The sequence below is a fragment of the Cyprinodon tularosa genome, unplaced genomic scaffold (assembly GCF_016077235.1).
Source record: "Cyprinodon tularosa strain WSP-4 unplaced genomic scaffold, ASM1607723v1 ctg1028, whole genome shotgun sequence".
Classification (NCBI taxonomy): domain Eukaryota; kingdom Metazoa; phylum Chordata; class Actinopteri; order Cyprinodontiformes; family Cyprinodontidae; genus Cyprinodon; species Cyprinodon tularosa.
In genome coordinates, this window is record NW_024037814.1 from 34,900 (window position 1) to 59,871 (window position 24,972).

General features: G+C 43.3%; 1 protein-coding gene across 5 annotated transcripts in view; it reads left to right on the forward strand.

The window, feature by feature from the left end:
* Window positions 1–24,972, forward strand: part of myo5b (myosin VB) — a 58,549-nt gene that overhangs the window by 16,902 nt on the left and 16,675 nt on the right. For all 5 annotated transcript variants that reach the window (XM_038280503.1, XM_038280520.1, XM_038280529.1 and 2 more), the window contains exons 3-26: window positions 929–1,100; window positions 1,344–1,488; window positions 3,064–3,220; window positions 3,343–3,486; window positions 3,566–3,647; window positions 3,725–3,832; window positions 3,917–4,026; window positions 4,100–4,447; window positions 4,522–4,662; window positions 4,973–5,095; window positions 9,177–9,260; window positions 9,336–9,470; window positions 9,542–9,639; window positions 15,286–15,372; window positions 15,468–15,579; window positions 16,213–16,424; window positions 16,495–16,651; window positions 20,087–20,326; window positions 20,394–20,630; window positions 20,711–20,804; window positions 20,880–21,010; window positions 21,319–21,438; window positions 21,522–21,656; window positions 21,745–21,810. In XM_038280503.1, coding sequence (XP_038136431.1) covers window positions 929–1,100; window positions 1,344–1,488; window positions 3,064–3,220; window positions 3,343–3,486; window positions 3,566–3,647; window positions 3,725–3,832; window positions 3,917–4,026; window positions 4,100–4,447; window positions 4,522–4,662; window positions 4,973–5,095; window positions 9,177–9,260; window positions 9,336–9,470; window positions 9,542–9,639; window positions 15,286–15,372; window positions 15,468–15,579; window positions 16,213–16,424; window positions 16,495–16,651; window positions 20,087–20,326; window positions 20,394–20,630; window positions 20,711–20,804; window positions 20,880–21,010; window positions 21,319–21,438; window positions 21,522–21,656; window positions 21,745–21,810 — 3,438 coding nt within the window. The remainder of the gene's footprint in view (window positions 1–928; window positions 1,101–1,343; window positions 1,489–3,063; window positions 3,221–3,342; window positions 3,487–3,565; window positions 3,648–3,724; window positions 3,833–3,916; window positions 4,027–4,099; window positions 4,448–4,521; window positions 4,663–4,972; window positions 5,096–9,176; window positions 9,261–9,335; window positions 9,471–9,541; window positions 9,640–15,285; window positions 15,373–15,467; window positions 15,580–16,212; window positions 16,425–16,494; window positions 16,652–20,086; window positions 20,327–20,393; window positions 20,631–20,710; window positions 20,805–20,879; window positions 21,011–21,318; window positions 21,439–21,521; window positions 21,657–21,744; window positions 21,811–24,972) is intronic.

Sequence of the window (24,972 nt, forward strand, 5' to 3'; positions counted from 1 at the left end):
TGCTACTTAGCGCTCATCGCTGATGGTTATCAGTCTGATTTGTGATCGGTCTGTTTGAGATGAGGTTTGATTTATGGTTACTTTACACTAAGAGTAAGAATACTTCCATAAAGGATTAATTATCAATCTCCATAAAGATCAGAGTATCATCGGCATATGAGATGATGTCAATATTTGGACGACTTCTTCCTTTTTTAGCTTTCTGTTCAGATAGAAAAAAAGGAGCAGAGATAAAAAAGACTGTCTCATATTTAAGCTTTTTAAATATGTATATTTATATATTTAGCTCAGATGTAGCCTTTAGATTGTTTCTCCTGATGACCATTCTTGGATCGTCTCACCACGCGGTGTGGAATCAGGCGCCACCCAGACCTCTATGGGTCGTTAATTGTTGAGGATTCCAGAGCTGACGGGGCTTCCTGATTGGCCGCTCTGCATCTGAAGCCGCTTTCCTTTTATGGACGTACAGAATCTCAGACTCTAAATGTATTCAAATCTGAGCTGAGCGTTCAAAGTCAACCTGACTTGGTGACGTCATGCGTTTGATTTATGATCTAAGGTTAGCTTAATGTTGAATGTAAACAGATTTAAACCTGATTCAGATCTGCTTCATTAAACAGTTTCTTTAACGTCGCTGCTCACCAACCTGAATCTCACAGTCCAACAATCCTTCTGCTGCTTTTATGGTTTTCACCTGATAACAAAACTGCAGACTCTAAAACAATGAAGGAAGAAGCGTTTTATTGTTTTATGACTCGTTGATTTTCAGCTGTAACGGACCTGCTCTGATCCGACAGGAAATAAATCACTTCTCCAGCCTTTACTGTCAGTTTACTGAAAATATTTCTCTAGATTTAGTCCTGGTTCTCGGTTAAGGCGCTCTGAAGTCATGCCGTCGGTTCTGACCGTGTTCTGTGTTCTGGCTCAGCCCCTGGAGTACCAGGTGGGTCCGAAATCCAACGCGCTGCCGTTCCTGAGGAACCCCGACATCCTGGTGGGAGAGAACGACCTGACGGCGCTCAGTTACCTTCATGAACCCGCCGTGCTGCACAACCTGAGGGTCCGGTTCCTGGAGTCCAACAACATCTACACCTACTGTGGTCAGTCCCGCTCAGACCCACACACCTACTGACCACTTTGACATGTTTTGATCCTTTTTTGATTTTGGAATCAAATTGGAACAAACACTTTGTTGTGTTTTAATAGCTGGTTTACCTCAATGCATCAGTTATCAATCATTTACTTGCTGCTCTCTGATCACACGTCGCTGAAGCTCCACCATCATTGTCACATCCATTTGAAATCACCCATAATGTCCCGCCTCTAATGCCTCTGGTTTGCAGGTATCGTCCTGGTGGCCATCAACCCGTACGAACAGCTGCAGATCTATGGAGAGGAGGTGATCACCGCCTACAGCGGTCAGAACATGGGAGACATGGACCCTCACATCTTCGCCGTGGCCGAGGAGGCGTACAAACAGATGGCCAGGTAAACCTGAGGCTGGCTGCTTTCTGGAAACAGGAGCTCAGATCCGAAGTTCACTCATTTCTAGGGAAACAGTTGATTGCATCGACTCACTGGCTCCTCAGCAATCCCTCACACTAAGCATGCTTGTAGCGACAGTGGAGAGGAAAAACTCCCTTTGAACAGGAAGAAACCTTCAGCAGAACCAGGATCAGTGTGAGCAGAGAAACAGGACTACACTGGAAAACAGGCCAAGCTCCAACATCTAGAAACAAAGGTGTTGATGGCAGCAGCACAGCTGATATTTCTCTCCAGGATGGAGTCACAGCCAAACAGGAACAGACCAGATGAAGCTACTATGAGAAAAAGCAGAGAGAGCAGAACGTTAGAGATTGAACTAACAGATTCTGCAGAGTGGGAGAATAGAGATAGAATGAAGCAGAAGGATGAAAAAGGGGTCCCTATGTCCTCCAGCAGTCTAAGCTTATAGCAGCAGAACTATAGAGATAGCTCAGGATAACCTGAATACCTAAAACTAACATGTTTGCAGTGATTTAATGAATTTAGCATTAATCAGTAAAAAAATAAAAGCAATTTTCATTGCCATCACTGAGTCTAGGAGCGGCCATATTTGCCTAAATATAGTAACCCCTCCCTCCTGCCATCTTCCGGCAGTGACGTCACGGTGCGGTAAGCCTAGCGCCATTCTCCCTAACCTGACTCCGCCAGATGGATTTGCTCCGCATATCCATCTGGAAACCTTCCGTTGAAGTAATTTTGGGAAGGGGCGAAAATACTGGTTAGCTGATTGGCCTATGTTGGTGATAGACGGGCCAAATAAACCAATCAGATCAACGAAGCATATGACGTACTAACAGAGCGACGATGAAGAGGAGCCAATTGATCGATCAAACTCTTGCTGAAACCAGTCGGGAGAAGAGCAAAAACATCTTTTCCTCTGAGAAAAGCCTCCAGAGCAGTGTTTTGCTCTTCTTTCAGTGAAGAAATACTCTGTAATTCCCATAAAACCTGCTCGATAGCCACGCTAACGCTAGTTTCATCGGCTGAAGCCGCCATGTTCTTTAGACTGAACTGTCGCGCTTCTCGTTGCGTCACACCTCAACCCGCCTCAAAGCCAACACTGATTGGACGTTCGTTTGGTGAACGGCTCCAAATTTAACGGAGAGTCTCCAGACTGATCTGCGAGTGAAACCTTGAAAGCTCGCGAGATCAGGATGGTCTCACGAGGCTACATTCTCCCCACTTTACAAGCAAAATCAATGGGAACTACTAGACACATCTGCAATCAACAACAATTATTGAAGATTTCCAGAGGACTTCACCATTGAAATTCACCAGAGCTATAGTGAAACTGACAATGCCCACGTGCATGGCAGCTGGATGTTGGAATACATGAAAAAAAATGACTTAGTTCACCTTTCCGATTCCTGACGGGACGGGAAGACTGGAAGAAATGTAACCCTGCCTTTAAAGCATCTCAGAGAATAGATGAAAACTCTTTCTTGCTTTGACTAAACCAAAGGTTTAGATTTAAACAATCTGAAGTCACATGACCCATTTGGCTTTTTTTATTTTTAGAGACGAGAAGAATCAGTCGATCATCGTTAGCGGAGAATCCGGAGCAGGAAAGACGGTTTCGGCCAAGTATGCCATGAGGTACTTTGCCACGGTGGGCGGCTCCTCCAGCGACGCCAACGTTGAGGAGAAGGTCCTGGCCTCAAATCCAATCATGGAGGTCAGTTTTTCCGTTGGTTCAGAGGCTCCATGGCGTTAGCTTGTTTAGTCTGGAGTTTTTAAGATGTTTCTACCTCTGAGTTGAAACAAAAGGGAAACATCTGAAGCAAACTTTCTCCTCAGGCCATTGGGAACGCCAAGACCACCAGGAACGACAACAGCAGCCGCTTTGGGAAGTACATCCAGATCGTGTTCAGCAGGCATTACCACATCATCGGAGCCAACATGAGGACCTACCTGCTGGAGAAGTCCCGCGTCGTCTTCCAGGTGAGCTCCGCTCTCTGCAGCGCCCCCTGCTGCTCGCCACCCCTCCGCTCTGAGCTGAAGGTTTGCCGTCTGCTTTCAGGCAGAAGAAGAGCGGAACTATCACATCTTCTACCAGCTGTGCGCCTCGGCCACTTTACCCGAGTTTAAGGAGCTCGGCCTCAGTGAGTCCACCTCTGACCGTCTGATCAGGTCCTCAGACGCTTCCAGCTGCTGATTTCATTTGTTTCTTCTCCCTCAGCGAGTGCAGAGGACTTCACCTATACCTCTTTAGGGGAGAACATCTTCATTGAAGGAGTAAATGATGCTGAGGACCTTAAACGGACCAGAGAGGCCTTCACCCTACTGGGTAAAACATTTCCTCACCTTCTGTGAGGAACCTGCCGCTGGAAAGTAAAGGAACAGGCATAGAACCCTTTTGTTGTGTTACCAGGTATAAAGGAGAGCAATCAGAGCGGCATCTTTAAGATCTTGGCCTCCATCCTTCACCTGGGGAATGTGGAGATCATCTCTGAGCGTGACGGAGAGTCCTGCCACGTCGGTGTAAGTCTGCCAGCCCATCGGCGGCCGTCTGGCTTTCTGTCCGCTCTCTGACCCCGGCCCGTTTGTTCCGCAGAGGAACGACGTCCACCTGGAGCACTTCTGCAGACTTCTGGGCGTGGAGCTGAAGCAGATGGACCACTGGCTGTGCCACAGGAAGCTGGCCACCGCCTCGGAGACCTATGTGAAGACCATGTCGTGCAAACAGGCGAACAATGCGCGTGACGCTCTGGCCAAGCACATCTATGCCCGCCTCTTCGACTGGATCGTGGAGCACATCAACAAGGCGCTGCAGACGTCCTCCAAGCAGCACTCCTTCATCGGCGTCCTGGACATCTACGGCTTCGAGACCTTCGAGGTCAACAGCTTCGAGCAGTTCTGCATCAACTACGCCAACGAGAAGCTCCAACAGCAGTTCAACTCTGTGAGTCCTGCAGAACCGGGCCGCCCCCGGGCATTGGCGCTGTCTCTAACCGTCCCTTCGCTCCGTTTCTGCAGCACGTCTTCAAGCTGGAGCAGGAGGAGTACATGAAGGAGCAGATCCCCTGGACCCTCATCGACTTCTACGACAACCAGCCCTGCATCGACCTGATCGAGGCCAGGCTTGGCATCCTGGACCTGCTGGACGAGGAGTGCAAGGTAAGGTTCTGGACCTCCTGTCACCCGGTGACTAGACGGACCTAAAACGGAATAAAGAAGAAGAGTTCTGTTGGTTCTGGTTCCTGTGCCTCACCAGGTCATGCTTTAGCCTCTTGTTCTTTAGAACTAGAACTTCTTTGGACCTTTTGTTGCAACAGAACCAGATTCAGATACAGGCTGATGGACAAAGAGAGGTTCAGCCTGGGTTCTGAAGGTTCTGAACCGACCTGATTGTTTCCAATGAGGGACCAGGAAGTGATTCTATCAGACCCGGTCTCTCCGTCACGTCTAACTGGGTTCTGTTCTTCAGGTTCCAAAGGGAACGGATCAGAACTGGGCCCAGAAGCTCTACAAGCAGCACTCTGGCAGCGCACACTTCCAGAAACCCAGAATGTCCAACACGTCCTTCATCATCATCCACTTCGCCGACAAGGTGAGCAGAACCGGGTGCTGGGAGGGAAGATCAGAGCTCAGAACCGCAGAATGGATCGGGTCAGAACAAAGAGGTTCTGAGTGAAATATCAGTGGAAAAGTTCCTGACTTCAGAATCTAAAACTCATTTTCAGCCTGATTCTGGGTCCAGAAAATTAAAACCAGAACCGGGTCTGGACTCCTTCAGCGTCTGGTTCTGATGGTTACCTTCAGGTCATCTGGGTTGGTTGGTTCTCTGTGGGGTTCTGGTTGGCCCAGTTTGCTGGCCAAAGGGCCCAATATCGCCATGGTTACTGGACCAGCTTTTATTACCTGGCAGTGTGGGCCGGTTCCAGGTCCGGTTGAAGGAACCAGGAGACGTCTTTGGACTTCAGAAAACGGTAAAACCTGAACAAGAAGTTTCTGCTTCTGTTCTTCTCCACTCTTCTTCCAAACTTTGGAACCTTGATCTTCATCTAAAAGGACTTTGGACTTTTAAGCAAACAGCCTGGTTCTGGTTTTCCTCGGGTTAGAGGCTTGTAGCCTGTGCAAAGGTTCAGTTTCTGGTTAATGGTTCTGGATGTTCCAACTCCAGTCTCAGTCCATTTCCAGTTATGCTTTGTTCCTAAATATCTTCTCCAGGCCACAGCTGTCACACTTTTTCCTTCCACTAACCTTCTGTGAATAATCTCTAGAAATGAGCTTTGGGTCATCCTCTCTATCTTTATCAATCCAAACGGCTCCTTTGTTTTCTGAGCAGCATGTTTGGAACATTAATGTGCTGGAAGACCCAGCTACCTCCCTTCTTCAAAGTTCTCACTGATGGATGGAAGGTTTGTTCTTAACCCTTTAAAGCTCGATCCAAGAATAAAACAAAACAGAAAATTACTTTTTTTTGGGGGGGTTTGAAATCCTTTTTTGGCCTTTTAACAAAATATGTAAAAAGAAAAAACAGAAATATATTTTGATATTAATAATTTATTACTATGCGATAAGTCAAGATTATTTTTTGTGTAGTCTTCTACTGGCTGTTATCAGGTATATCTGACTGTGTACAATAGGATTTTTTTTTTACTAGGGATGCACGATATTGGGATTTTGGCCGATATCCGATATGCCGATATTTTAAAACTCATGTAGCCGATAACCGATATCGATACCGATGTTAAAGCTGGACAAAAATAAGTAGTCATTGAAAATAGCAGTTTTGTTATCCATTTCTGACACTTTGAAAAATAATATACTCAAATATATTTTCATATGCTGATATCAAATAGACTTTTAAAAAAACGCGGTATCGATCTATTTTACTTTCAAAATCTGGTGAAATTTCATCGTTCTGTTACAAACTCTCGTGATATTTTGCAAATTCTTGTGAGATTTTGTTAGTAAAATAGATCGATACCGCGTCAATATATCAACATATAAAAATATGGCAACATTTCGTGGATTTTCGGGGGATTTCGTAGCATAACGATGACATATAGCAATATTTCATTAGTAAAAGAGATTGATATGGTGTTGTTAAATGGCAATATATCAGCATATGAAGATATTGGGATATTTTAATGTATCGATATTTTTTCCCTCGTCTTTAGAAGCTTTTAAGTCTCTAAAAAAGAAGTTTTTGAGGAAGAAGAAGTAGTATTTTTTTTTTTTTCTTTAGAAACTCAGAAGCTGATCAAATATCGGGTTAAATATCGGTGGGGTGGCCGATGTCCGATATTCAGTTTTCAGGCCGATGCCGATAGGGGGCCGATTATATCGTGCATCCCTAATTTTTACCATTAAATTATGCAAAAGGTGTCGGATGCGAAACATTTCAGAAACCGTATGTATCAAATATGATACATTTGGCATTACAGGGTTAAAAACCTTCATTCTACCTTTAACACAGATCAGTCCTTCTGTCTCCTCTGTAGAAAAACAGCCAAAGCATGATGCTTCCACCCCCGTGCTTCACAGGATCAGTCTGAACATTCTTCTTCCTCCAAACGCGATGAGTTCAGTTTGTTCCAGAACATTCTGATCTGGTTCCGTCTGAACAGATGACGTTCTCCAAATCCTCTTCTGGATCATAAATCTGCTCTCTGTCAAACTTCAGTCAGACTCCACATGTTCTGACCTCAGCAGGATGTGAGCCCCTCTGGTCATAGTGTGTCACTGATGGCAGCCTTTGTTCCTCTGGTTCCTTCTTTCAGCTCATTCATCAGGTCTCTCTGTAGTTCTTTGGTTTCTGCTCACTGTTCTTGTGATCATTTTCTCTCCTGGTGTCCTTCAGCAGATCTTTGGTCCTGGCCTTGGTTGAGTTTGGAGTCTGACTATTAGAGGCTGTGAACGGGTGGAATGTATACAGATAAGCAGCTCACACAGGTTCCAGTAATAAAGAAGGACAGTAGAGCTTCCTAGAGAAGGAGTTACAGCTGTGGAACAAAAAATAATTTAATTTTCACTCTCATTTACAAAAAACATTGTTTTAAATGTTCTTTTTTCCTCCCATAGTTGAGGATGAATATCACTGACCTCACTTGTTTCTAACTAGGACAAATTACACAGTCAGTGACTGACTGAATACTTTTATGTAAGTATGCAAAACAGAGGTGTGTCCTGCTGTCGTCATTTCTGACCAATAGGAGCCGTGATCGTCACGATTGTGGTTTCGCTGTGGTCCACTTGCAAAAAGGACAATTTGAATGCAAACCGAATCAAATGAAAATTAAATGACAGTCCAGACCAAACAAACTGTTTGAATTCACCATCAGAACATCTGCAGGTTGCAGCAGCAGGTTAATGACCTGATAGGCTGGGGCACCATGGGGGCCCAGTATTAAACTTTTTCTGGGAGACTGGTTCTGGGTTATATTGATCTGAGTCATAATCATAAAAATGTTTCTGAATGAATCTTTATAACTGATGAGTTTCTGTTTCTGAAATGAGCAACAGAAATATTGTCCTTTTTGAGCCAAACATTCATTATGAGAAGCGTCCAGCAGAGGGCAGCATGACTGAGGCCTGCAGGCAGTGAATTTTCTTCCAAAAACATTCAATTCTATTCAGTTTATTTCTATAGCACCAATTTACATCATGTCATCTCAGGTCACTTTCCAGTTCACCAGATCATCCAATCAAATTGATTCAAAGTTTTCTATCTAAGGAAAACCAGCTGATTGCATCGACTCATTGACTCTACAGCAATCCCTCACACTAAGCATGCTTGTAGCGACAGTGGAGAGGAAAAACTCCCTTTGAACAGGAAGAAACCTCCAGCAGAACCAGGCTCAGTGTGAGCAGAGAAACAGGACTACACTGGAAAACAGGCCAAGCTCCAACATCTAGAAACAAAGGTGTTGATGGCAGCATCACAGCTGATATTTCTCTCCAGGATGGAGTCACAGCCAAACAGGAACAGACCAGATGAAGCTACTATGAGAAAAAGCAGAGAGAGCAGAACGTTAGAGATTGAACTAACAGATTCTGCAGAGTGGGAGAATAGAGATAGAATGAAGCAGAATGATGAAAAAGGGGTCCCTATGTCCTCCAGCAGTCTAAGCCTATAGCAGCAGAACTATAGAGATAGCTCAGGATAACCTGAGCCACTCTAACTAGAAGCTTTATCAAAAAAGAAAGTTTTAAGCCTAGCCTTAAAAGTAGACAGGGTGTCCATAAAAAATGCAATCCAGAAAAGAAACTTTAAACAACTTTTTACTCATTAAAAAGGGTTTAAAGCATTGCTGTTTTCTCATGCCTTTTTTGTTGTTGTTTTAAATTCATGTTTTATTTATTTTCAGTTTCATAATTTATATTTTTATGTTATCCTTTTCAAATAAAATTTGAACTTTTTTATATTTGACTTTTTAGAAACTATTTGAACTGTTTTTTTCTTCATATTTTTATTTAGCAAATGTATTATTTGTTTCTGAGCAAACACTGTTTCTCCCCAACCTTCTTTTTTTAAAGTTTCATTTCTATATTGCATTTTTGTCTAATTTCCGTTTACAGAACATTTTCTTTGCAATAGTAACGTAACAAAGTTCCGTCCGGAACTCAGAGGTTCGCAGGTTTTTCCTCCCCTCATCTTTGTCCTGATTGGTTGGATCCTGCAGGTGGAGTATCAGTGTGAAGGTTTCCTGGAGAAGAACAGAGACACCGTCTATGAGGAGCAGATCAACATCCTGAAGGCCAGCCAGGTGGGAACCAGAACCAGAACCAGTTTGAATGACCTGAGCCCAGTTTAAACCCATGTTCCACCTGTTTCCTTCCAGTTCCAACTGGTTGCTGACCTGTTCCAAGAGAAGGATGACCTTCCCTCCTCCAAATCCTCCAAGGTCAACGTCCGCTCCCTGAAAACCGTCCCCAAGGTTCCCAACAAGGAGCACAGAAAGACTGTGGGACATCAGGTGGGTTTGGTTCTACAGAAACTTTCCTCGGACTTTTCCGAGTCTGGTTCTGAACTTTGTTTCTATTTCAGTTCCGCTCGTCGCTGCATCTCCTAATGGACACTCTGAACGCCACAACGCCTCACTACGTCCGCTGCATCAAACCCAACGACTTCAAGGAGGCCTTCTCGTGAGTTTGTCTCCTTTACAGAACCGGGATCCTCCAGAACCTGTCAGCTCAGCATACGGCGTCAGGCCAGCATAGCCTCAGTAATACACATAAAACAACAAATATTAGCTTTAAAAAAACCATTGTGTGTCCGTTTGGCGAGAATCTTATTAAAGAATGATCAGGATTTTTTCACAGACAGTTCAATATTTATAGGTAGAGGATTTATGGAAGAAAAAAAGTCTCTCTTTTTTTTTTTTTTTTTTTAACACCAAATTTTAAACACTGAACTTTTTAAACACCGAATTTGAATTGAATTCCTTACCCTCATTTTTTATCGTGTGAAAATTCACCTGAAAAAATTCAGCTACGAAAAATTCAGTTGCAAAAAATTTAGCTAAAAAAATTCAGCCGCAAATGTGTTGACCTTTTGGTGAACTCAAGCCAAGGCAATCTACACTCGATAGAGTCGAGCAGCTTCTAGCCAATGAAATTCGGCCGGCGGCAAACTTTTTTTCTTCTTCATTTTGGCCAGTGGCCAGTTTGCCGCCGGCCGCTTCTTCCGGATCAAACCAAGAGCCTTGGCAGACAGGGGTGCTGCACTCGCTGTGATCGGCTCAGTTTTTTCACCCAATCTGATAAGAGGAAAAACTCTACTAGCTGTCTGTTAGTAGCTAACTGACGTTTTCTAATTCTATTTAACAAAAAAAAATTCCTTATTCAGCTGGAACAGTGCTGAGCGCAGCCGTTGTTACGTGACCAAATGAGCTCATTTCATTGGCTAGAAGCTGCTCGACTCTATCGAGTGTAGATTGCTTTGGCTTGAGTTCACCAAAAGGTTAACGTTTTTGCCGCTGAATTTTTTGCAGCTGAATTTTTCTTTTGCTAGATAAAAATAGAGTGTAAGGGATTCAATGTCTAAAAAAATGCAGTGTTTAAAATTCGTTGTTAAAAAATTCAGTGTTTAAAATTCGTTGTTAAAAAATTCAGTGTTAAAAAATTCATTGTTTAAATTTCGGTGTTAAAAAATTTAGTGTTAAAAAATTTAGTGTTTAAAATCCGGTGTTAAAAAAATTCATTGTTTAAAATTCTGTGTTAAAAAATTCAGTGTTAAAAAATTCATTGTTTAAATTCCGGTGTTAAAAAATTCAGTGTTAAAAAAATTTAGTGTTTAAAATCCGGTGTTAAAAAAATTCATTGTTTAAAATTCTGTGTTAAAAAATTCAGTGTTAAAAAAATTCAGTGTTTAAAATTCAGTGTTAAAAAAATTCAGTGTTTAAAATTCGGTGTTAAAAAAATTCAGTGTTAAAAAAAATGTAGTGTTTAAAATCCGGTGTTAAAAAAATTCAGTGTTTAAAAGTCGGTGTTAAAAAAAAATCAGTGTTTAAAATTCGGTGTTAAAAAAATTCAGTGTTTAAAATTCGATGTTAAAAAAATTCAGTGTTTAAAATTCGATGTTAAAAGAAAGGCAGATTCCAATGAGACTGTTTTTTTCATGAGGATTCTACACCCCAGTTGACAGGATATGAGATTTATTTGTTGTAGTTTGTTTAGTATGAGCAACATGCTCATCATTTTAATATTTATAATTATTTTTACAGCACATGAAGAAATACTGAAATTATTTTCAGATTACACATAAATATATTAATTCTGCAGGGGAAAATGAATGACTTTAAGGTAAGGATTAGGCTTAACTCGATGCTAACAGCCTACTGAGCCTACTGGCACAATCTGAAGCCATTCTATGGAACTGATAACCGCTAATAATAACGATCATTCACGCATGCGTGTTACTAAAGTTACGCTGGGCTCACGCGGTAAACTGAGCTGACGGAACACCGGGACCCTGGTTCTGGATTAGAACCAGTGACAGTCTGGCAGCGTTAGCTAGATTCTGGTTTCATTCATCTTCTCTGGACTGGAGGAGAATTATATGGAGGATCAACTCTGCCATATTTAAAAATAAATACAGAAATGAATAAATACTCAATAAATAAATAAGCATACAATTAATTGCCACAAAAAATACAATAAACAAATAAATGTGATTAAAAAATAAAGTTGAAGATTATAAAGGACAAAAGAATCAATAAGGTAAATATTACAAAGGCAAATAAATAAAGAAGCTAATTAAAAGAGTTATATACATTTATGTCTCACTGTATAATTTAATTTCTACTTACATTTATTTGTTTATTGTATTATTGGTGGAAACATTTATTGTGTGCTTATTTATTTATTGAGCATTTATTCATTTCTGTATTTATTTTTAAATATGGCAGACTTGGTCCTCCATAAATTCAGACCCAATAGAAATAAAGAATAAAAATTCTAAAGAAATGATAAAGAAATGATCAAATCAAGTTTGACAATTTAGATCAGATTAAAAACGCCTTTGATTTTGTTTTGATTAATATAATAAGCAGCAAAGACAAAAGGATCACCGGCCGGTTGATGTTTCCGAGGTTTTTTTAGCATTTATTCTTCTCATATCGGCTGTTTGCTGACTTATCAGCAAAGTTTGAAGCCTTGCTGATCCCTCTATCGGCTTTCTATCGGTAATGTCTAGGTGAATTTGTTAACAAAGCTTTGGTTATTATTTAAATGTAGAACTAAGGAACATTTGTTGTCATTTTTCATGAATAAAAAGTGATAAAGGCTCAACGAATTGAATAAATAAATAAAATGAGTCCAAATAATCGGTACCAGAATATGAACCAGGATTCGAGGAACCAGGAGATGATCGTTTAACGTCACTGGAGGATTGTTGCTCTGAGTCGAATGTTTGAAAAGCAGATTAATAATCCACAGAATTAGCTTTGATCTCAGATTCAGTTTGATAAACTAAAACTGAAACAGATTGAAGATCTGATCAGAGAACAAACACCAGGAAGTCCAGATAATCGGCACCAGCTGCTGGTTTGGGTTCCTGCCTTCATCTGGGTCTGAACAGAACCCGGTTCACCTCAGAAGAACTCTGTGGATGTGAAAGCTTGTAAAGGGTCTTGGTACCGGTTCTGATGCTGGACCCAGAGATTCTCTGGGCGTCGGATCGACTTAATCTCTCTGAGAAATGTTCAGAACCAAGTCCAGAACCGCTGCTGGACCACAGACGGATCAGAACTGCGTGGTTCTGGTCCGGTCTAGTGGTTCTGGTCCAGTCTGTGGTTCTGGTCCAGTCTGTGGTTCTGGTCCGGTCTGTGTTGTTCTGGTCCGGTCTGTGTGGTTTTGGTCCAGTCTGTGGTTCTGGCCCGGTCTAGTGGTTCTGGTCTAGCCTGGGGTTCTGGTCCGGTCTTGTGGTTCTGGCCCGGTCTGTGTGGTTCTGGCCCGGTCTGTGGTTCTGGTCCTGTCTGTGTGGTTCTGGTCCTGTCTGTGTGGTTCTGGTCTAGTCTGGGGTTCTGGTCCGGTCTTGTGGTTCTGGCCCGGTCTAGTGGTTCTGGCCCGGTCTGTTAGGTTCTGGCCCGGTCTGTGGTTCTGGCCCGGTCTGTGGTTCTGGCCCGGTCTGTGTGGTTCTGGCCCGGTCTGTGTGGTTCTGGCCCGGTCTAGTGGTTCTGGCCCGGTCTAGTGGTTCTGGTCCAGTCTGTGTGGTTCTGGTCCAGTCTGTGTGGTTCTGGTCCAGTCTAGTGGTTCTGGTCCAGTCTGTGTGGTTCTGGTCCAGTCTGTGTGGTTCTGGTCCAGTCTGTGTGGTTCTGGTCCGGTCTTGTGGTTCTGGTCCTGTCTGTGTGGTTCTGGCCCGGTCTAGTGGTTCTGGTCCAGTCTGTGTGGTTCTGGTCCAGTCTAGTGGTTCTGGTCCAGTCTGTGTGGTTCTGGTCCAGTCTAGTGGTTCTGGTCCAGTCTGTGGTTCTGGTCCGGTCTAGTGGTTCTGGTCCAGTCTGTGGTTCTGGTCCGGTCTAGTGGTTCTGGTCCAATCTTTGGTTCTGGTCCAGTCTAGTGGGATCTGGCCTGTTCTAGTGGTTCTGGTCCAGTCTGTGGTTCTGGTCCGGTCTAGTGGTTCTGGTCCAATCTTTGGTTCTGGTCCAGTCTAGTGGGATCTGGCCTGTTCTAGTGGTTCTGGTCCAGTCTGTGGTTCTGGTCCGGTCTAGTGGTTCTGGTCCAGTCTTGTGGGATCTGGCCTGTTCTAGTGGTTCTGGTCCAGTCTGTGGTTCTGGTCCGGTCTAGTGGTTCTGGTCCAATCTTTGGTTCTGGTCCAGTCTTGTGGGATCTGGCCTGTTCTAGTGGTTCTGGTCCAGTCTGTGGTTCTGGTCCGGTCTAGTAGTTCTGGTCCAATCTTTGGTTCTGGTCCGGTCTAGTAGTTCTGGTCCAATCTTTGGTTCTGGTCCGGTCTAGTGGTTCTGGTCCAATCTTTGGTTCTGGTCCGGTCTAGTGGTTCTGGTCCAATCTTTGGTTCTGGCCTGTTCTAGTGGTTCTGGTCCAGTCTGTGGTTCTGGTCCGGTCTAGTGGTTCTGGTCCAGTCTTGTGGGATCTGGCCTGTTCTAGTGGTTCTGGTCCAGTCTGTGGTTCTGGTCCGGTCTAGTGGTTCTGGTCCAGTCTTGTGGGATCTGGCCTGTTCTAGTGGTTCTGGTCCAGTCTGTGGTTCTGGTCCGGTCAAGTGGTTCTGGTCCAATCTTTGGTTCTGGTCAAGTCTTGTGGGATCTGGCCTGTTCTAGTGGTTCTGGTCCAGTCTGTGGTTCTGGTCCGGTCTAGTGGTTCTGGTCCAATCTTTGGTTCTGGTCCGGTCTGTGGTTCTGGTCCGGTCTAGTGGTTCTGGTCCGGTCTAGTGGTTCTGGTCCGGTCTAGTGGTTCTGGTCCAGTCTGTGGTTCTGGTCCGGTCTAGTAGTTCTGGTCCAATCTTTGGTTCTGGTCCAGTCTGTGGTTCTGGTCCGGTCTAGTGGTTCTGGTCCAATCTTTGGTTCTGGTCCGGTCTGTGGTTCTGGTCCGGTCTAGTGGTTCTGGTCCAATCTTTGGTTCTGGTCCAATCTTTGGTTCTGGTCCAATCTTTGGTTCTGGTCCGGTCTAGTGGTTCTGGTCCAATCTTTGGTTCTGGTCCAGTCTGTGGTTCTGGTCCGGTCTAGTAGTTCTGGTCCAATCTTTGGTTCTGGTCCGGTCTAGTGGTTCTGGTCCAATCTTTGGTTCTGGTCCAGTCTTGTGGGATCTGGCCTGTTCTAGTGGTTCTGGTCCAGTCTGTGGTTCTGGTCCGGTCTAGTGGTTCTGTTCCAATCTTTGGTTCTGGTCCGGTCTAGTAGTTCTGGTCCAATCTTTGGTTCTGGTCCGGTCTAGTGGTTCTGGTCCAATCTTTGGTTCTGGTCCAGTCTTGTGGGATCTGGCCTGTTCTAGTGGTTCTGGTCCAGTCTGTGGTTCTGGTCCGGTCTAGTGGTTCTGTTCCAATCTTTGGTTCTGGTCCGGTCTAGTAGTTCTGGTCCAATCTTTGGTTCTGGTCCGGTCTAGTGGTTCTGGCCCGGTTCTGCTCTGCAGCAGACCAGCATTTGTGCAGGAATGTGTTCTGAGCGTGTGTCAGCGTAAATCTAATCAGGGTCACATGTTTCGGGTCGGGCCGTCCTCAGCAGTCCGTCTGCGCTGCTGCAGAATCTCTCACCATGTCCCACAAGAAGACAAGGTGAAGCTCCGTGTTCTGACCCGATCCGACCCGGTTCTGGACTCTGTTCTAACGTCTCTGTGTCTCTGCAGGTTCGACTCGCGGCGGGCCGTCCAGCAGCTCCGAGCCTGCGGAGTTCTGGAGACGATCCGGATCAGCGCCGCCGGGTATCCGTCCAGGTGAGGAACCGATCAGATCGTTCTGGATGATTCCGGTTCTGCTGGGCCACAGAACCCGGCGCCAGGCGGGTGGATAACGGTTCTGTCTGTGCCAGGTGGACCTACCCGGACTTCTTCAGCAGGTACCGGGTTCTGATGAGGAAGTCGGACCTCAGCTCCGCCGATAAGAAACAGGTTTGCAAGAACCTGCTGGAGACGCTGATAAAGGTAAGAATCTGGTTCTGATCCAGTTCTAACAGCCAGTCTGGACCGGGTCCTCTAAAGGTTCTCCAGACAGCAGCGTTCCAGAAGTTCTGGTTGGATTAATCCGGTTCAGAGACGGAGGGATCCGACCCGATCCAGCTCCAAACACGGCGCCGTTCATCCAGGTCCAAATAGCTTCTAGAACCGGACCTTAGTACTGCCTGGTACCGACCCGTTCCTCCATCCCGCCTCGGTAGGAGGAATCGGACCATTTAATCTAGATACTGAACGTTGGATCAGAACCAAGAACTCTTTGGGTCTGTTCTGGTTCTCTGTAAGGTCCAGATCTACATCCGATCCAATTGGATGAGAACCGTACCATGGATTTATGCAAGACCAGGTGTTCTTGAACAGAACCGGTTCTGTTTGATTCTGATCAGAATTATCTAAACTAATAAACCTCCATCAGAACCGCAGTAACCGGACCGCAGACCGGGAGCAGTACCAGAACCATCCGTCACATTTAGGTTATTTACAGCCTTCGGTTCTGGTGGGTTCTGTGTCAGAGACCCAAAGCTGTAGGATGATGCCGAGCCATAGTGCTGACCCGTTCGGTACCGACCCAGTCAGTGTCCGCCTGTCTGTGTTCTCCCACAGGAACCGGACATGTTCCAGTTTGGAAAGACGAAGATCTTCTTCCGGGCCGGTCAGGTGGCCTACCTGGAGAAGCTCCGGACCGACAAGTTCCGCTCGGCCTGCATCAAGATCCAGAAGACGGTCCGAGGCTGGCTGCAGAGGATCCGGTACCGGAAGATCCGCAGAGCCGCCCTGGAGCTGCAGAGATACGGCCGGGGATACCTGGCCCGCAGGTGAGGCGTCCTGCTCCGGTTCTGATCCAGCCCAATAGGTTCTGGGCTTTAACCCGTCCTCCTCCTGCAGGTATGCGGAGTTCCTGCGTCAGAACCGGGCCGCCCTAATCTGTCAGAAACAGTACCGCATGGTCCGAGAGAGGAGGAAGTTCCTGAGGATCCGACGGGCCGCCATGACCATCCAGGCCTACACCAGAGGGATGTTCACCCGCAGGATCTACTGGGAGGTACGGAACCAGAACCGCAGCCGGACCCGGGGTCTCCATCAGCCAGCAGCACGTTTAGAGGCTTTACTGGATTCTGGTCTGAGGTCCTGGTGACCAAGTGGGCAGCGTGGAACCAGAACCTGGTTCAGTTCTGTTCAGTTTAGCTTCAGGTACAGACGAGTGTTCTGCTCAGGTCCGCTTTGGATCGGTTCCACTGGAAGCCTTATTGACCCGGTTCTTCTGGGTTTTCCTCCAGAGGTTCTGCTCTGAGGGGAGCCCTGCTGCTGCTGCACACCGATCTCTATTTATTCCCTGGTTGCTGAGCGCCCGTTGGTAGTACAGGGTGGAAGTTAAGCTACAAGCCGCCATATTGGTACTCCCTATTTAGACCGGTCGCAATGTAAACAATCTGTGCGCTAACGCATCAAATAACCATGATGTTCTCATTTTCCGTGGGGGTTAAGACTTTTAAAATAAAGATAAATTCATCACTTTGACACAGACTAGCTGTTTTATAGCATCAGTAGATTATTTTAACTTAGAATAAAAAAATAGACGTCACATTGCAGAGTCATTATGAAGTTTTATATTATATAAAACCATCACAATAAAATTAATGTGTTAATGGAGCATAATAATACAGATGTACCAAAAGGGCTAAATTGATGATCTACATGTATGGAAGTAAATCTTTGTCGCTAGGATTTGAATTAAAAATGCCACTGAAAGGTAAATGTTTTAGTGTTAAAATATATTCAGAACACATTTTTGACCTAAAAAAATTAAAAATGAAAGTAATAAACTCACCGTTGAGTTAGCGTTAGCTAGCATGACTGGCTCCGTCATGCTGGTTTTCCTTCAGTATGAGCGCCACAAGCGTCGCGTCACGTGACTAAGAAACCGTAATGGGATTGGCTGGGTGTTGGACGCCACAATCCATCGCTAATGTCTGTGACCTGAAGTAACCCTGCCCTTTTTACTCTGAATTTAGACGCCGAATTTAAGACGGAAAATATTGAGTTTGAATTTTGAAAGGTTGAATTATTTTATATGCAGATTTTTTTAACACTGAAAATTAAGTATTGAAAATGTAATCACTTTGAAATAGTAATGTGAATTTTTAGCTTGAAGAGAAAATAACTAATGAAATTTCAACTGTGTAGAAATAACGACAATGAATTTTTTTTTAGGCCAAAAATGTGTTTTGAATATATTTTAACACTGAAACCAGTAACTAAAAACATACATTTAAATTTCAGAGACATTTTTAATTCAAATCCCAGCGACACAGATTTACTTCCATATACATGTAATAAACATGGATTGTTTTTGGTGTCTTACATATAATTTAAGATTTTACATAAAGACTGAATTACAAGTACATGTCTATTAATGTTACAGTATTTTCCCCCATATATATGTATTTAAATGTATGTACGGGGGTCAAATTATATAGTTTTTTCCGTCAATATAACATGCAAAATATTTCAGCTCATGACTTTTTCAAATGAGAAATAAAACACTACAAAAACAACGGCATCGTCCACCTAATAAAGAATTACGACATTGATATTTCACAGGAAATTACTTTCTATTTACTCTACTTTCTATTTTCTAACGTTAGACAAAATGTAAATTGCTAACTCAGTCAATAACTGTGAGTCAGTCCGAGAGAATGTTACGCTGCTAAGTTTACTATAGGAAAAATCAGCGTATAGATGGATTTATTGGTTATTTCAAATTACCTGTGGAACGTTTTCCTGCAGCCAGAAAACTGGTTTCTGCAGCCAAATGTACACATGTAGCCATTTTGACTGCGCATCTCTGTGGGAATGGGGAGTACCAGCATGGAGGCCGGTGGCTTCACTTTTTTAGGCTATCAGCAATCCAGTGAATAAATAAATAGAGATCAGTGGTGCTACAGTGTGAACGCCCTCTGCTGGCAGCTCAGCTGTACTGCAGAGCTGAAATAAACACCGAGGCTGATGTGGAGCAACAAAGGATCGCTTTGTTTTCTGAGTCAGAACTTCCAGTGGGAAATGATTTCTGTTGCAGCTCAGCCACACAGATAAACCTTTATACCTAAAGGCTGAAAGCTTCTCCCCATCCAGCCTTCTACCCTCACATGAAGTTAGACCTCAGTGGACCGGATCAGAACCAAACATATTAGAATAGAACCAGCAGATTCAGCTCAGTTAGCGTTAGTCTAGAATAAAATTAAATAAAACATTAATGAAACATGGTGCTCAGTGCAGAACACCTCAGTGAAAAGTTCTGGTCCGGTTCTGGCTCATTAAAAATCTAGAACCTGCTTTGTGAAAACGGAACCTTTTATTTTGGAAAGTATCTGAGCTTTATTCTGAAAAGGCTAGTTTAGAGACACAGAGGCTTATTAAGTTATTTTGTCTTAAAATAAGTGAATTCTTTCTTGGATTGAGGAGGTAAGTGAGACAATTTGCCAATAGAACAAGACAATTTACATTTAAAATAAGAACAAACTATTTCATTGTCTTCTTTCAAGTGCATTTTATCTAATCATCTTATTTAAAGAGTAAAAATACTCTTTCCATTGGTAAATACACTTAATTTAAGAAATCTACTTATTTCTAGATTGTTTTTGCAGTGCATTGCTATAAACCAGGGATTCCCAAAGGGGGGTTAAGCTGTGATCCATGACATATATGGAGGGCAGAAAAGATCAAAAAATAATTATTTATGTATTTTATTACTAAAATATTAAATGTAAATAAAATTTGAGCAGAAAACAGTTTGCTGAATTGATCACAATTCTTTAATTATTGAAATAATACAATTAATTTAGTAATCAATTAATCATTAGAAGATTTACAGACATATGTTAAACATGCCATTAGCAGAATGATTAGTTGTAATTATGCCAAAAACGTTAAAGATAAATATTTTGCAATTAAGATTAAAGCGGTTTGCTCATCCCAGAATTTTTCATGAGGAAATTCTGAATAATTACTATCCATTTACGAATTGATTAATAGAAAAAATAATCGTTAGGTTAAAACATTGGTAAAATAATAGTTGCAGCCCTTTCTTAAGTAATTAAATGTTGTTTTAAAAGGTGCATATATTTAAAAGTTGCTTTATATTTATGAATAAATACAGAGTGCAATATTTGGGAACGCCTGGTCTAAACTATGAGATCTTGAGGCTTTTATTCTGTAAAATATCAACTTTTTTAGAGCCTAATCCTGGGATTTAATTAATGCTTTTACTTTGAAATGCATCCCCCTTCTAAACTATACCTTCCTCTCATCTAATGTGAGTCTGAAGCTCTTATTTTGAAGGAGAAATTAATACCGTTTACATCATTTTCCCCCCAATAGGATATATGTAGGACTTTTATTTTGACGGGAATCTTTTCTTCCTACTGTAATAACTCAGACGTTGCTGCTGTTTGGTCACTGAATGCTGGTTCCATTGCAGTTCCTGCTGCACCACAAGGCCATGATCATCCAGAAGCACGTCCGCGGCTGGCTGCAGAGGAAGAAGTTCCTGCGGGCGCGCAACGCCGCCATCGTCATCCAGTGCGGCTTCAGAAGGATGCAGGCCAAGCGGCTCCTGAAGCAGCGGAAGATCGAAGCGCGCTCCGCACAGCATCTGAAGAAGCTCAACACAGGGATGGAGAACAAGATCGTCCAGCTGACGAGGAAGATGGACGAGCAGGTACTTTACGACACAGCCGGCCCCTGGGGTCCGCAGAGGCACCCGACCGACACCGTGTCCCTTTCAGTCCAAGGAGCTGAAGACGCAGAACGAGCAGCTGCTGACGGTGAACGCCTCCCTGGGCTCAGAGGTCACTAAGCTGCAGAAGGAGCTGGAGTTGGTCCGGAACCAGCAGCCCGACGGAGGCAAGGTGATGTCACTACAGGAGGAGGTGGAGAAGCTGAGGGAGGAGCTGCAGGAGGCGCACACCCAGAGGAAGAAAATGGAGGAGGAGCACGGCAGTGAGAAGCTGAGCCTCACTCAGGTGAGAGCACACCTGAAGCATCTGGGGCAGAAGGTTCTGGTGTGGAACTCTGTGGTGGTAATGATGTGTTTGATCCTCAGCGGGTGGAGGAGCTGGAGAGGGAGAACTCCCTGCTGAAGACTGAGAAGGAGGAAATGAACCGACGGATCCAGCAGCAGGCCAAGAACTCTGCAGGTAAAACCAGAACCGTCTCCTCCTCTGGAGTTCCAGGTCCAGGTTCTCCTCATGAGCGCTTTGTTTGTTCTTCAGAGGACCTGAGCAGCTCGTCCCTGGAGACGGAGCTGGACCAGGAGCGAGAACGCTACCAGAACCTCCTGAAAGAGTTCTCCAGGCTGGAAATGAGATATGAGAACCTGAAGGAGGAGGTGTCCCTGAGCAAGGTGAGACTGACCCCAGGTCAGACCTGGAGCCTCCAGGCTGCCAGCAGAATCTGATGAGAAAGCAGGGGTTCCTCTGGAGGATCCGGGTTTCCTGAACCGTACAGAACCTTTGATAAACACAAAAGGAACCAACAGTTTGATGTCCAAGCAGAGACCAACTGGTTCTGATGTTACAGAACTTTGTTCTTCAGATGTTCTACCTGCAGCACCATCTATTAACAGCTTTTTGAGTCTTTATCTCAGTAGTTCTTGCTGAAGTTTAGCTGTTGCTCCATCTTCATCGTGTCCTTCTGTCTGTGATCCTCCAGTTCCACCCCGGCCACCGCAGGACCACGTCTGACCAGATCAGCCTGGAGTCCGACTCCAACTACCCGTCTGTCTCCACCTCCGAGGTGGGAGACACCGAGGACTCCATCCAGCTGGTGGACGTGAGTCAGGGGGGCGGAGCTTATCCTTCCTGTTTAAAGGTGGGCTCATTGCCTCATTTCTGTGCGGTTCTGCTGGTTTTCAGGAGATGGGGGTGGAGAAGGCGGCGATGGACATCAGTCTGTTCATGAAGCTGCAGAAACGAGTCAGAGAGCTGGAGACGGAGAGGAAGAGGCTGCAGGTCAACCTGGACAAGATGGAGGAGATCGCCAAGCGTAAGGTCAGTATCCTTAAGGCCAGGACGAGCTTCTAAACGACGGTCTGCAGGAAACCAGAGTCAGAATAATTAACATCTTTTTTCCTCAAAGGGTTCTGAGGCCAAGAGCCCAACTTCTGACGTGGAAACTGCAGATCTGGCCTACAACAACCTGAAGGTACCTCAGAGGAACGTCTTCTGTCTTTATTCAGTCCGGTTTGACTTTAGAACATCAAAACTTCTGTTTTATAGTAAACCGTAAAGCCTGGCTTATGCTCAGAGACCAGGTCGTCTGCGTGTGTTGCAGTTAACGCAGATATCAGGGTTCCCGCAGGCAAGGGCGTAGGAATATGTTTACTATTGGGGGGGACACATGTCGGAAATCTGAGATTCGTATTCAACAGAAACATATCTTAAGTATGCTACTTAAAAAAAGGCTATTTAATCTTTTACTTTATTCCTTTATAAATGTGTCTTGCAAAAATAATGCATTTAAAATTTACATAATGCATTTGTTCATAAGATGTGAGCATATCACCAAACAAAATGACTGGAGTCTTTTATTAAGCAAAGGGAGATGTCTTTCAAGGGCTTCAACCCTTAGCATATTTAGTGTCTGCATCACACTAGAAAATCAAATATTTCAGTTTGATTAAAAACAATTCACTAAGCCACACATGTGCAAAATTTGATATGTTTTATTTTGTCAAACTTGCAATAATGGTCAAAAATGAATTTATATAGGTTGACTGACAGAGGGAGCTGACAGTGTGTTGAAGAATTATGGACAGGGCGCTTTGAAGCATCTGGTTCAAAAACGCATTATCAACCTTTGGTAGAAATCCATCCATCCTTCCATTTTCTGTACACCCTGTTCCTTAGTGGGGTCGGGAGGTGCTGGTGCGGGATACACCCTAGACAGGTGGCCAGTCTGTCAAGACCTTTGGTAGAAATGGCGCCTTTAATTCCAGTTTGCAGTACAGAACAGAGAAAACTACAGAGTTGTCAATGTTGTGTTAATCTGTTTATCGTCTAAAAAGAGGAGCCAGCAGTTTATTTGAGGAAATAAAGGTGCAGAAGTTAATTAGTTGGTTAATTAGTGGTTGTGCAGTGGACTGCTGCACGACCAATGCGACTGCCGCTGCTAAGAATTAAAATTAATTCTCCCTGTGGTTTTAACTAACGATCAGGAGCGCGGCAGGTATAACATCTGTCCATTTCGGCGAATCAAAACCACGCAAAAAATAAAAAAATCCTCGTTAAACGCACGCCCAGATCGGGCTAATTTCAACACAAGTTGTGTTAGGTGACTGTTACTCACACTGACGTTTCTCTTTAAAAAAAAATCTGAGTAAGTCCTACTGCTGTTTCAGCCTTTTAGTTGGTGGTGGCATTGTACTGAAATGAGATATATATAAAAAAAAAAAAACATTTTGGCTAGCGTAGCAAACGTCTAGAGAAAGTTAGCAGTTAAATATTGGATGAGTGATCAGCCCAAGACTACGGAAGAGGATTAGGGCCACTGAAAAAAAAAAAAAAGTTAAGTGATTTTTAAATTTCATTTCAGTTTAATACGGGAAAAAGGTCAGAATTCTGACTTTAATCTCAGAATTTTGGATCTTAATGTAGATGGGCACCATGAAGGCAGAGATGTGGAGCACTCAGCTTCACTGACAAAGATGTGAGTTGTTTGAGGTGGCCAGTGACACATTGGTGGAAAATGACGGAATTAGGCAACTTTTTACGTGCCTGAGGGGTCCCCTCATTAATAGAGGAGCAGAAGAGAGCTAGTCTCTAAAACAGACATGGCTATGGCTGGATGCTAACATGTTTGTTTTTAAACATACTTTTGTTATATTACATTTGTGTTGTGTTTTCCAAATAATGTAGAAAATGGATGGTGGGTTTATAATGTTTACCTTTTATGAGCAGGACAGGAAGCAGAGAAGTGTAGCATTACCTCCAACTAGTTAAACTCATAATTATGAAGTTATTCAACAAATTCCTCAAGTAAAAAAGTGCAACTTTTATTTTTTATTTCTTTTTGTTGTTTTTTTTTACCAGATTTGTTGATTAATTTCAAAATTATGTATTCCTTCCAAATTTCCAAATCTGAAGAATTTTTTAAACCAATATCTACATTATTTAACATTTAGTTTATGTTTTAGCAGTACTTCCTGTTATATTTCTTTATACGTATATTTAAAATTTTCTTGCACAGCAAGCTCAGCAGATTTGAAATTGTGTGCTTGTGTAAACACTAGTCAATCTTTACTCTAAACATATATTCTGGTTATTTTTTAGTTAGACCTACTTGTTTTTATGTATCTGTATAAGTACCCCCCGAAAAAAAATAAAAACACTGTAAATTGATTAGAAATATTAATCATCTGTCAGATTTCTGAGAAAAAAGTGAGAATTCTGAGATTAAAGTCAGAATTCTGAGAAAAAAGTCAGAAGAAAAAAGTCAGAATTCTGAGAAAAGTCAGAATTCTGACTTTTTTCCCCATGTTAAACTAAAAAAAAAATGTAAAAATCAGTTAACTTTTTTTTTTTCAGTGGCCCTAATCCTCTTCCTACAAGACTAAGATGACTAAACCAAAAAGATTCAGTTTCTATATATGAAAGTGAACTAAAAACAAAACGTTATAAATGGGCAATATTCATAGCAGCATCCCGACAGACTATTATACCTCTTTCACAAGTTTCTGATTTCTGTGTCGCCGTTTCCCTCCCTGCTGACTGAGTGCTCAAACACTCAGCAGTTAAGAGAGGGGAGGGGGAGTACAGTGACGTAACGCTATGCTGCGCCTTCAAAATAAAAGCACGCTAGTTAAAAAAATGTCAAAATCTAATATTTTGCGGTACAATTTTTGGGGGGGACATATCCACCTGGCTTTTATATTGGGGGGGACATGTCCCCCCCGTCCCCCCCGCTTCCTACGCCGCTGCCCGCAGGTCCTTAAAAAGTCTTAAAAGGCCTTAATTGGTATTAAAATGTCTTAAATCAGTCTTTTGTAGGTCTTAATTTTTAAAACATCATAAATAGGATTATTTTTATTACGATTTATTTTTGTAATCTAAATAAAATGTTAAAATTGACAATTAAAAAAAAAAATAAAGTAACGGCTGGCCATTATTGTTTCCGTCCCGATAGCGGAACCAATAAAGCGTTGTTGCTGCCGGGACATTTGGGAGATGCACCATTAACTTTTTGTCTGGAAAATATGAGCAAGTGTAAACGTAACGAAAATTGTCTCCAGCCAAGAGTTTCCTCCATGGCTAAAACCAGGGAACATACATGAGGCTCAGTGGATTTATGCAAGAAGTCATTCAAGCT